Here is a 13,187-nt window from a genome sequence, read left to right as displayed (position 1 = left end):
TGGTGTCATAGGTTCGAGTCCCAGCAACGGCATTGCCCAATAGGCCCACCAACGGAGAGCGATCCCAGACGGACCACGCATCAAGTAATCACAAAAAAGGAGCAAAATCTAGATCAGTCGGTACAGCGCTGATTTGGGGCGCTTAGGTGGTTGGATCGGCACTCTCGTTAATTGTTCCCCACCCCCACCCACCCTTTTTGAACTTGTGCCCCACAACTTGTATACCAAAAGCCGTGGTAAGAATTGCCAGTCTGTGGGAAGATGCATATATAATTTTTTGAAATTTTGCTAATAGGACAAAAATATAACAAGATTCCTCTGAATACTAAGTGCAGGCCCGTACGCAGGGGGGTGCAACGGGTGATTACCCCCCCCCCCCCCCCTCCATTATCAAAGGTGCCAAAAAATTCTATCAAATTTAGATAATGTTACGTAAACGCTGATTGTTTTGTTTGCTTGTTTTTGTTTGTTGTTTTTAGCGGGTGTTTGGGAGGGGGTAGCCACTGTTGGTGCCATCACGAGGAATTCGCACCCCCACCACCACCCCTCACCCCGCCTCCCTTAAAAATCCTGCGTACGGGCCTGACGTGTCAGAATTACCAATGTTTTACATGCCTTTACCGATTAGTAATTTAATCAATGTGCTCTAGTATTGTCATTATAAAAATTAACTTTAACTTTATAACCACACAAATTTAATAACAATAAAATAATTATAAACCTTTCTTTAGGTACAACTAACTTGCAAATAACGACCATTTTTAATATGTTCTTTTCTTCCTTTCTCAGTGTCATTTCTATAGAGGTTCAACTGTCGTGCTATTTGCTCCTGGTCTGTAGAAATGAGTGTATGTTAATATATTGTGTGGCGCTGCGGTCAACTACACCGATACCATCTCAACAACTTATGACCTTTATGTGTATTCAATCATACCTTACCCGATTCTTGTCAGTCCTTAAGTGTGTTCTGCGGGTAGGAGAAGCAAAAATTAGCATTGCAAAATACATAAAGAAAGAAAGAAAGAAGGGTAGAGAGAAAGAAAGAAAGAAAGAAAGAAAGAAAGAAAGAAAGGAAAGCAAGAAAGGAAGAAAGAAAAGAAGTATAAAAAGAAAGAAAGAAAGAAAAGAAAAGAAAGAAGAAAAAAAAGGCAATAAAAACAACAACATTGCTGTCGTTGGAATAATTAAAATGGACGAACAGTGAGAAGTGTTTGTAAAAAACCCAAAGAAGACACAATTATGGGGTGCTGTGCTGACAAAGGGAAAAGCGTCATCGTCAGTCTAAACACGACGTTTATGGTGAGTATATAGAGGCTATTTCATCTTTTTTTTGGTCAAATATGATTTATATCTCATCGAGTGAACTTTGTAATCATATCTCACGAGTCGCGCCTGCGCGACGAGCGTGATATGATTGCAAAGTTCAAGAGATGAGATATAAATCATATTTGACAAAACAAAAAAAACACATGAACTTTTCTATTTATTATATAACTTTTGGCAATTTACCTTTATTTTTAAAATGCCAGCAGCAAAATACTTCCGGCTTTCTTACATTGAAGATAACACTTTCAACAGGGACGATAACACAAATTGCACTATTTCACTCTAAAATGTGTTATCGTCACTGAGATACTGATAACACTTTTATTTCACTAATATTTTAAGATATTTCACTACATGCTATATAATAATAGTTTTTATTAAATACTCCATTCACCCATCTATTGCTTCTTTCGTTCGTCCGTTTGTCCGTCCATTCGTTCATTCATTTGTTGATTGGTTAATATATACGTTGGTCGCTGGCGATTCGTTTGTTACTTCATGAAGTCATTGACTAATTCTTTAACTGATTGCTTCTTTGATCCACTGATTCATTGATATTTATTTATCGTTTTAATTATCTCCTTCATTCTCTAACCCCCCCCCCCATCCCTCTCCCCCACCCCCTCTCTCTCTCTCTCTCTCTCTCTCTCTCTCTCTCTCTCTCTCTCCCTCTCTCTCTCTCTCTCTCTCTCTCTCTCTCTCTCTCTCTCTCTCTCTCTCTCTCTCTCTCTCTCTCTCTCTCTCTCTCTCTCTAGCATTTCTCTCTCTCTTTTTCTCTAATTAATTTTAAAGTTTTTAAAACAATTCGATTTCTGTGATATTTGTATTGTATCCATTTTATTTTTTTAACACTTTTTTCATAATTATATCTTAAGTATATAAAAATAATGTTTCTATTTTAATGTAAATAAACTTATTGATATACCTTTGTTTGAAACCCAATAGCCGACGTGTATTTTTCTTCATCCGTTCGTTCGTTCATTCTTCATTCCTTCAATCGTTCATGCATTGCTTGATTGCTTGATGGGTTGATGTAATCAATCCTTCATTTATTAATTCATTCAATCTCTCTCTTCCCGAAGGAAGGTTAGCTTTATTATATTCATTAAATTTATAATATCCCTTCTATATGAATTGTTTCCCATGCCGTCATCTATTTCCAACGGGATGGGAGGTAGCCCAATGGTAAAGCGCTCGCTCGATGCGCGGTCGGTCTACGATCGATCCCCGTCAGAGGACCCATTGGGCTATTTCTCGTTCCAGTCAGTACTCCATAACTGGTGGAAAAAAGGCCATGGTATGTACTATCATGTCTGTATGATGGTGCATATAAAAGATTCCTTGCGACAGCTGGTTTCTCTCTTAATATCTGTGTGGTCCTTAACCATATGTCTCACGCCATATAACAGTAAATAAAATGTGTGTACTGTGTCGTTAAATAAAACATTTCTTTCTTTCTATTTCCTACCGACTTTAACATTGTGGATTATGGTAATTGATTTAGTGTTAGGTAACCTGATCTGATAGCTGGCAATGTTTTGTCATTTCCCCGACAATAAACCATTACCTGTACTCACAGAGACTCTTATCGCAAACTACATTCCTATTACTGAAACCAATTAGCGTGATTTATGCAAGACACGCGAAGGACATACCGTGCTAATGCGAAGGGACGTACAGTAAAGTTAAGTTTAGTTTAACGACACACTAGAGCACATTGATTAATTAATCATCGGCTAATGGATGTCAAACACTTGGAAACCCGATACATTTTTCCTAATGATTTTTGTTTGTTTTGTTTAACGACTCCACTAGAGCACATTGATTTATTAATCACCGGCTGTTGGATGTCAAACATATGGTAATTTTGACACAGTCATGGAGAGGAAACCCGCAACATTGTTTCCATTAGCAGCAAGGGATCTTTTATATGCACCATCCCACAGACAGGATAGCACATACCACGACCTTTGATATACTAGTCGTGTTTTCCTAATGAAGCAAGGTATCTTTTATATGCACTTTCCCACAGAGAGGAAAACACATACCACGGCCTTCGACCAGTTGTCGTGCACTGGTTGGAACGGAGAAAAACCAATCAGTTGAATGGATCCACCGAGGTGGTTCGATCCTGCGTATCGAGCACATCAAAACGAGTCCTCACCCGACTGAGCTAAATCTCGCCCAGGAGGGACGTAACCCAGTGGTAAAGCGCTCGCCTGTTGCTCGCTCGGTCTGGGATCGATCCTCGTCGGTGGGCCTATTGAGCCATTTCTCGTTCCATTCAGTGCATCACGACTGGTATATCAAAGGCCGGGGTATGTGCTATCCAGACTGTGGGATGGTGCAAATAAAATGTCCCTTGCTACTAATTTCATAAATATAGTGGGTTTCCTCTCTAAGACTAAATATCAGAATTACCAAATGTTTGACATCCAATACCTGTTGCTTAATAAATCAATGTGCTCTAGTGGTGTCGTTAAAGAAAACAAACTTTAACTTTTACAGCGTTAAATGCAAAACTGAACAGAACATGTCACGGAGGGTATCTTGTAAATGTGTATTCTTTAGCCTGTGCACTAAGGTCACCTGCACAAAAGGTTAATCGGGGTGATAGTAGTCGTCAAGCATATGGTAATTTCCAGGAGTGGAGACAGGGGAGGGTGGGTCAGGGGAGGGTGGGTCAGGGGCGTGAAAAACATAGCATTTTAAGCGCAGCAATGACAATCCTCACCAAATTTTAAAAATCAAGCATTCCAGACATAAGAAAGGTTGACTTCCGTGATTGTTGGAACGAAAGAGTCATACATCTGCTTTTATATTGTGATTAAAAGAGTATTAAAAATCAGCTATATTTTACTATGCCACCTTATTACAACTTTTTATTTAAATAATAAAAATAAAACAAAAATACCACAAACACACACACACACACATACACACACACACCTCACTCCCCACCCCAATTTTTTTTATCAAAACCCAAACAACAAAACCAGAAAAATCGCCCCTCTCGCATAACATTTCGCAGGAGACCAGGATAATAAATGAATTTTATGGATCCTGAAAAACACGCTCAGAACATTTTAATGAAGGTAATATAGTATATATATTTATCATATAATATCTTACATTTTCAGTGCAATCAAAGTATGTGATCTTTTTCTGATTACATAATTTCGCAAATTAGATGTAAATTAATCGAGGTCACGGAACTAGGTTTATTGGCATTTAAGCAAACGTACTACGGTGACATTCTATAATTGACGTATGCATTCATAGTCATCAAACAAAAACATTTCAATAGAAATTTACACTGAAAGCAGTCCAGCGTTCAGAAAAAAATGTTACGCACTAGTTTATTTTGATATAAGGACATCCAAAATGACGTCATTCGAGTTTGACTTCATTTCCATTAAAAAAAAAACCGCGCCACATATTCTTACGTCATTTTAATATCTAGTAATTAAAGTTGCGTATACAGTTTACAAAAAGACGCTGTATTAAGTTTGAGATAAAGAGATTATTACCCTCGTGCATTTCGGTATCGTCAATATCATATATTAGGAATAAAAATAAAATATTATGCCCGCCAGAGGCTCGCATAATACAATTTGTATTCCTAGTATATGATATTGATGATACCGAAAAACACTCTGGTAATAACCTCTCTCTCTCCTTCTCCCTCCGCCTCTTCTCTCTCTCTCGCTCTCTTATCCTCTCTCCTCTCTCTTCTATCTCTCTCTCTCTCTCTCTCTCTCTGTCTTTCTGTCGTCTCTCTCCTCTGCCCTCTCTCTCTCTCTCTGTCTGTCTCTCCCTCTCTCTCTCCATCTCTCTCCTCTTCTCCCTCTCTCTCTCCTCTCTCTCTCCCCCTCTCTCTCTCTCTCTCCTCTATATAATATATATATATATATATATATATATATCTATATATATATATGCACCTTTCTTGTTTTCCTTTACGTCTACAGTTCCTCGCCATAGGTATCCTGGTAGTTGGCCTCCTCATGCACTTTAACGCGGGTTTACTCTCCACCATCTTGTCTTACGTCACGACCATGTTGAAGGGCCAGCTCGACAGCCTGAGTCAGGGCAGCAACGTCCCGTCCGGGCTCAAAATCGATGTATCCGCCGAGGACATAGAGAACCTGCTAAAAGACTTGATCGCCAACATGGGCATTCCGCTCATAGGGCTCGGCGCAACTCTTGTCGTCATTTCCGGTTCCGGTTTGTTTGGCGGATGCTGTAAATCGACAGTTTTGCTCATTTTGGTGAGGCTAATTTAAAAAAAAAAAATTTTAAATTTTTTACAAGCGAGTGAAGAGTGTTTGTTAGCTCAGACTTAAACTGTGAGTTAAGGTTTAGAAAGTATAAACTTTTAAAGTGAGTCAAAATTTTAGCAGTCTAAGTTTTCTAAAGCCAGATAAAATTGAGCAAGTCAAAATTTCTATGCAACTTAAAGTTTTTACCTAGTTTTTTTTTTCTTCTAATTAATTTCTTTAATTATTTGGCGATGGTAAATCTATGATAACCAGAGGTGTTGCACAATGTTTTTTCTTTCATTCTGACAAATTTACCAAATTCTGCTAATAGTATCTTCAGTTTCTTCCTCTCTTGCAGTATTCACTGTTCCTGATCGTTATAATCGCCGCTCAAGCTGCCTTCCTGTATTTCTTTCTGACGTCAGGGAATGTGGTACGTCGTGACATAATAACATACTGGTAGTACACACGTGTAATAACACTGATAGTATACCAAGCATTTGTTCATTATCTGTAGGAATATGAGCGAGAGAGAGGAGGAGAGGCAGAGTGAGAGGGAGGAGGAGAGAGAGACGAGAGAGAGAGGAGAGCGAGAGAGGACGGAGAGAGAGGAGAGAGAGAGGGGAGACAGAGACAGAGACAGCTCAGAGGAGACAGGACATACAGGAATAGAGAGAGAGAGAGAGGAGGAGAGAGATGAGAGAGAGAGGAGAGAGAATGAGAGAGAGAGGGGAGAGAGAGAGAGAGATAGTGTGTGTGTGTGTGTGTGTGTGTGTGAGAGACGAGAGGAGAGCGTAGAGAGAGAGAGAGAGACGAGAGAGAGAGAGAGGAGAGGACGAGAGAGAGAGAGAGGGAGAGAGGGAGAGAGAGAGAGAAGAGAGCAAATCTTTTAAAAATGAGATGTTCAGAACATAAAATTGTTGTTGTTGTTGTTTTGTTTTGTTCCACCTTCTACTATCTTTCTGGCCCAAACAAATTATCATGACAATATGGGTAGGCAAGGTTGCCATGTAAGATTGAACTCAAGCCCTGACAGTGTGAAATGCGGGTAGAGATGGGATTTATTATTGTTTGACTGTGTATTAAAAAATAAAACAACTTCCACTGAGGGGATTCGAACGACGAATTCTCGGTAAGAGAGTCCTGCAATATACCGAGTGAGCTAATAGTGAAACTTCCAATTGCTTTTGCCAGTACAAGCACTTCATAGCAACACTACTACATACTTTACTTCACTTGAAATGCCATATTTAAACACCATCATTATGATAAGAAGGAAGGAAATGTTTTATTTAACGACGCACTCAACACATTTTATTTACTGTTATATGGCTTTGGACATATGGTTAAGGACCACACAGATATTGAAGGAGAAAACCCGCTGTCACCACTTCATGGACTACTCTTTTCGATTAGCAGCAAGGGATCTTTTACATGCACCATCCATCGCACAGACAGGATAACACATACCACGGCCTTTAATATACCAGTCGTGGTGCATTGGCTGGAAGGAGAAATAACCCAATGGGCCCACCGACGGGGATCGATCCCAGCGCTGTACCACTGAGCTACGTCCCGCCCACTCATTGTGATAACAACAGACAATACAGTTAAAGGCATACTGTCACAGTCCACTGGCCCATTTAAAGGCATACTGTCACAGTCCACTGGCTCCCCCCTATGTTACACATAACCACGTCACAGTCCCGTGGCCTATTTAAAGGCCATACTGTCACAGTCCATGGCCCATTTTAAGGCATACTGTCACAGTCCACCCCCCCAACCCCCCCCCACCATACCACCCCAACCCTCGCACCCCATTGGCCCCATTTACCCCCCAGGCCATACTGTGTCACAGTCCACTGGCCCATTTAAAGGCATACTGTCACAGTCCACTGGCCCATTTAAAGGCATACTGTCACAGTCCACTGGCCCATTTAAAGGCATACTGTCACAGTCCACTGGCCTATTTAAAGGCATACTGTCACAGTCCACTGGCCCATTTAAAGGCATACTGTCACAGTCCACTGGCCCATTTAAAGGCATATTGTCACAGTCCACTGGCCCATTTAAAGGCATACTGGCACAGTCCACTGGCCCATTTAAAGGCATACTGGCACAGTCCACTGGCCCATTTAAAGGCAATTGGCCATCCACTGGCCATTCAAGGCATCACAGTCCACCCATTTAAAGGCCCATTCAAGGCATATTGTCACAGTCCACTGGCCCATTTAAAGGCATATTGTCACAGTCCACTGGCCCATTTAAAGGCATATTGTCACAGACGACTGACCTATTTAAAGGCATATTGTCACAGACGACTGACCTATTTAAAGGCATATTGTCACAGTCCACTGGCCCATTTAAAGGCATATTGTCACAGTCCACTGGCCCATTTAAAGGCATATTGTCACAGTCCACTGGCCCATTTAAAGGCATATTGTCACAGTCCACTGGCCCATTTAAAGGCATATTGTCACAGTCCACTGGCCCATTTAAAGGCATATTGTCACAGTCCACTGGCCCATTTAAAGGCATATTGTCACAGACCACTGACCCATTTAAAGGCATATTGTCACAGTCCACGGACCCATTTGAAGGCATATTGTCACAGTCCAGGACCCATTTGAAGGCATATTGTCACAGACCACTGACCTATTTAAAGGCATATTGTCACAGACCACTGACCTATTTAATGCTCTAACAAAGTATTTCCGGAACAAAAATAATTTAATTTGTTCCTAAATGTACTTTATTCAACCATCTTCATAACCACCATACTCCATTTATTAATGATATTTTGTAAAAAGAATTGAATTATGGCAATGGTCCGTAATTCAAATACTAAAATTGCCGAGAGGGTTGACTTGGATTTCACTCCATCGTGGTTCAGTTAAGGTGATGCGATAGCTAGATTTGGTTTCCAATAATTACTGTAATTTTTATTTATTATCCATTTTTAGAGAAATAAGATCCTTAAATACGTGACAGTATGCCTTTAACCCATCATCATTCTTTTTAGCTGCACCAGAAGATTCAGGGAGCGATGAAGGACACGTTAAAGTTCGAGAACTATGACGGAATCAACAGTACCAAAATCACCACTAAACTGTGGACAGCCATGATGGACAAGGTAAGGTTACAGTTTTGTTCTGTTTTAAATGATCATAGAGCTTGGTGCATGTACAGACATTTCCTTTCGGTTTCCACGCTAATGCTGATGCATAGCTTCTGTACTCTGACTTCAGTGGACTTGGTTTGAGTTTGGAGTTTTCCTTCTCCTAGGAGAGATTCTTTATAGGGATTCTGAGTCTCTCCAGCCCAGTTTTGATTTTGGAGTTTGCTTCTTCTAGACAGTTGTCTTCCTTGACTTACGTCCTCTATCTGCCCGGTGCATATTAGTCTAGTCTCTACTCTTTGACCAGTGCTGCTTGGGTGACTCTACCAGGAGCTGATGCTCCAGCTGGCATAGCTCTCCGGATCACTGAGACATGCAGGCTATCTCACCACCTCAAGGAATGGACCATGAGATAGACACCACCAGAGCGCATTGATTAATTAAGCACAAATATTTGAATTTATGAAACCATCGTCTGTTGGATATCAAATATTATGTGATAATTCTGATATATAGTCTTCAGTTAAAGGGACAGTCCTGAGTTTGCTGCAATTTTTAAAATGTTATCGACTAAAAGAGACTTTTCAACGATTGTAATTACATATCACATATATTTTTCTGCATAAAATATTAGTGGCTGTATATTAAACGTGTTTCTGATGGTTCTAATATTTGTATTAGGTTAAATATTATTTTGTTTCCTAAAATATGTTTTTGAAGACAAAATCCAGTTTGGGCTTCTTACAAATATTAAGACGACCAGAAACACATTGAATATACAAACACTGATATTCTAAACAAGAAAATATATTTAATATGTAAGTTTAATCGTAGAAATAGTTTATTTTTCGGAAACATCTTACAATGTAGCAAACTCAGGAATGTCCCTTTAAACCATCGTCTGTTGGATGTCAAACGTAATAATTCTGATATATAGTCTTCAGTTGCATTTGTTTTCTTTAACGACACCACTTGAGCATATTGATTTATGTATCAATGGCTATATTGGATGTCAAACATTTGGTAATTCTGACGGTCTTCAGAGAAAAGTCTCTACATCTCACCATTAGCAACAAGCGATATTTTGTATATGTGTGTTCCCACAGACAAGATAAATAACACAGCCATCGATGTTCCTATAGGTGTGTTCCAGCATTTATGACAAGGGACGGTGGTGTGGGTGCTAATGGGTGGGGGTCATACCAGAATTTCTGGTGGGTGTGCTGCAGTTCATTGGTGCACATTATTTAATTTCAATTTGTGGGTGATCGGTAGTTAACGAAACTGCCTCCAGCACCACCTCACCTACGCTAGGCAATTACTTGGTAAAACCCACCATGTGTTTTTGTGTATTCTCTATAATATCAAGGTAGTGATGGGGAACCAGAGTGTTATCTCCCCTTAAATCACGAGGTCTGCTTCCTTAACTACGGTTAACTGAGCGGTTTAAATGGCATTCGAATCGCTGCAGTAGATTCGAATCCTTCCAGTTGACACTTTAATTTTTAAATATTATTTTTTAGTTAACAGTTGTACTTTTACAGGTCTTAGTTATTTATTTTAAGTATATATACTTTAGAAGTCAATATGAGAAGATGGGGTTTTGGTTTCAATTTTTGTTTTTTAATCATTGTTACATTTTTCTGAAGTCGATAATAAGTATGTATCGGCAATACATTATTTCAGCTGGACTGTTGTGGCTTGGACGGAAGTGAAGATTTCGAGAGCACTGATTGGTCGAACGTTACGATTCGTAAGACCATGAAGGTTCCGGTGGCCTGCTGCAAGAATATCAGCACCGCTATGGAGGAGACGATAAATGGAAATGACCCGGCGTGTGCTGTGACTCCAACAGAAAGTATTTCCAATTACAAACAAGTGAGGAATTTTTTTTACATTTGTTTTGTTTAACGACACCAGTAGAACACAATGATTACGTAATTGTGAGTCCTTATTTTCGAAATCGTAAACCCGATCGTAAGCTATGACGTCACTATGACGTGTACTGTAGTGACGTCACAATCTACGATGGTTTTACGATTTCGTAGCTCCAAGATGGCTTCGAAAATATGGGCCCTGGCATAAAGACTTAGACGGAAAAACCGCTACATATTTCCAATATTAGCAAGGGATCTTTTATATGCACCATTCCACTAACGGGATAGCACATACCACGGTCTTTAATATACCAATAAGTGAGGAATACGAAATGATGGAACACGCTAATAAATGAACGAATGAACAGACGACAGAATAAATGCAAGAAAGAATGAATGAATGAATGAATGAATGAATGAATGAATGAATGAACAAATAAATGAATGAACAAATGAATTAATAAATGAATGAATGAATTAATGAATTAATTAATTAATTAATTAACTGCAAGAATGAATAAACCCGCCTGTCTGTCCGTCCGTCCGTCCCTCCCTCTGTCTGTCTATCTATTTGTCATCCATCCATCCATCTATCCATCCATCCATCTAAATACATGTCTATATGTATGTTAAATTTCAGGGATGTTACCAGGCTATGCTAGACGCCATTATGAAAACTGATCTGGGACTGGGCATATTCGCTGGCTTATTTTCTCTAATATTTCTCATCGAAGTAAGATTTCACAAATATTTCACATACGTTTTAGCGTAGTATATTAAAATTTCCAAATTATTTTTAACTGGTTATGTGCAATATATTTTCTTCTCTCTCTTTTTTTTTTAAAACATCATATGGATTTTGTTTTTGGAGGTGGGTGTATTTTCTACTAGGGTCTCCAATGATTTGTTTTTGTTGGTTATATCTAATATAATTTCTTTTCTGTTTTTTATTTTTTATTTCATTTTCTTCTTTTTTTCTTTTTTTCTTTTATCTCCTTCATATAATTATTAGAGCATCATATTTGTCAAACGTTTGAGTATGTTACGCTTCCTTTTAATTTTAGTATTTTATCTATCCTCTTCAGGCCTCTGAAAATTGCGAGAACGATCATTTCGTTCGCGCAAATCTAATAATTTGGAGTACCGCGCAAAATTTGGAGTACCGTGTACTTGGATATAGCGGGTTACGCAAAAAGGAAATGGGTTACCTGTATTTATTTCTGCGTAACCGATAAATGGGTCACGCAGATTTTCAATTCCCAGAGCTGTGTTCTTTACAATAATCAACATTTTACACATATGTGTAGTACAATATATTTTCCGCTCCTAATTCCCCTCCCCCCCCCCCCCCCCCTAATATTATTATGTTTTTTTCCACACATCGTTTCCGAAACGTTTTTATTTATATTTTCCATGTGTAATTTTATTTTTGCTTTCAATGCGATTGCATTACGTTATATTTCAAAACTCCTCTGTCTTCGGAACTTAATAGTGACCATAAGTTATTAATTGTTTTGTTTGTACATTGTTTTGTTATATGTTTTTATATTATTTTCCACACATCATTTCCAAAACGTTTTTAGAACTTTAGATTTGCCATGTATACTTTTATTAGTTTATATTTTTAGTGCGTTTCTAGTACGTTATATTTGAAACCTCCTGTCTTCAGAAATCAATAGTGGCCATACGTTATTAAAGGCGCAGACCCTAGTTTCAACCCGTAAAATATGGGCACTAAGTTTGGTTAAGTTACAAACCTGTAACACATTTGGATAACGTTACAAGGGAGTGAAACAATAGTCTGTGACGTTGAAACGATAAAATATCGTTAAAAATAGACTAAAACTTGACTCCATAACTGCTATTTCTCAGACGCACGTGCGTTTTTAAAAATATGAAAAATGCATTTTGTGGTATTAGAAACACCAGGATGACTAGCAACACTTCGATTGTACGGAAATGGTTATCTAAACAATAAGATATAAGTATTGTTTGATTTCAGTGATCAAACGGCTCTAATTGTGAAAAATACGCCTTATTGTTTGAAAACTAGGATCTGTCCCTTTAATTACGTTTTAATAAACTATTTTGTTAATCAACATTTCGCCATGTTTCCTGTTTATGTTTACTTGCAGGTCTTGTTACTTTCATTTGCCATTGCAATCATAGTGGACAACACAAGAGGCAAAAGTAAAGTTGGCCCAAGATGAAGATACTAATGTGAAAACAAGTCATGTTTCTATTAAAGAGACATTCCTGAGTTTGCTGCATTGTAAGATGTTTCCGACTAATACACTATTTCTACGATTAAACTTACATATTAAAATACATTTAGGTTTAGAATATCAGTGTCTGTATATTCAATGTGTTTCTGGTCGTCTCAATATTTGTAAGAAGCTCAAACTGGATTTTGTCTTCAAATAATTTCGTACGTACAGAAATATATATATATATATATTTTAGGAAATAAAATGAAATTTAACCTAGTACAAATATTAGAACGATCAGAAACACGTTTAATATAAAGCCCCTAATATGTTATGCAGAAAGATATATTTGATATGTAATTACAATCGTTAAAAAGGCTCTGTTAGTCGATAACAT

At 38.4% G+C, this 13,187-nt stretch overlaps 1 protein-coding gene across 1 annotated transcript; it reads left to right on the top strand.

The window, feature by feature from the left end:
- The first annotated feature begins 870 nt into the window (after positions 1-870).
- On the top strand, positions 871-12,861 carry LOC121385721 (tetraspanin-18-like). The gene is made up of 7 exons (XM_041516485.1): positions 871-1,299; positions 5,298-5,597; positions 5,947-6,021; positions 8,611-8,721; positions 10,393-10,584; positions 11,224-11,316; positions 12,719-12,861. Exons 1-7 carry the CDS (start codon positions 1,240-1,242, stop codon positions 12,791-12,793), a joined length of 906 nt encoding a protein of 301 aa, XP_041372419.1. The 5' UTR covers positions 871-1,239; the 3' UTR covers positions 12,794-12,861.
- Positions 12,862-13,187: the final 326 nt, after the last annotated feature.

This window comes from Gigantopelta aegis, chromosome 12 (genome assembly GCF_016097555.1).
Source record: "Gigantopelta aegis isolate Gae_Host chromosome 12, Gae_host_genome, whole genome shotgun sequence".
Lineage (NCBI taxonomy): Eukaryota > Metazoa > Mollusca > Gastropoda > Neomphalida > Peltospiridae > Gigantopelta > Gigantopelta aegis.
Note: the sequence above shows the minus strand (reverse complement) of the source record. Positions and strands in the feature narration are given on the sequence as shown.

Bases quoted from the DNA above. Each gene is read 5' to 3' on its own strand.
- LOC121385721 (XM_041516485.1), top strand. From the start codon at position 1,240: ATGGGGTGCTGTGCTGACAAAGGGAAAAGCGTCATCGTCAGTCTAAAC. The intron at 1,300-5,297 runs GTGAGTATATAG...TTACGTCTACAG, and splicing joins GTCTAAACACGACGTTTATG to TTCCTCGCCATAGGTATCCT. The intron at 11,317-12,718 runs GTAAGATTTCAC...GTTTACTTGCAG, and splicing joins CTCTAATATTTCTCATCGAA to GTCTTGTTACTTTCATTTGC.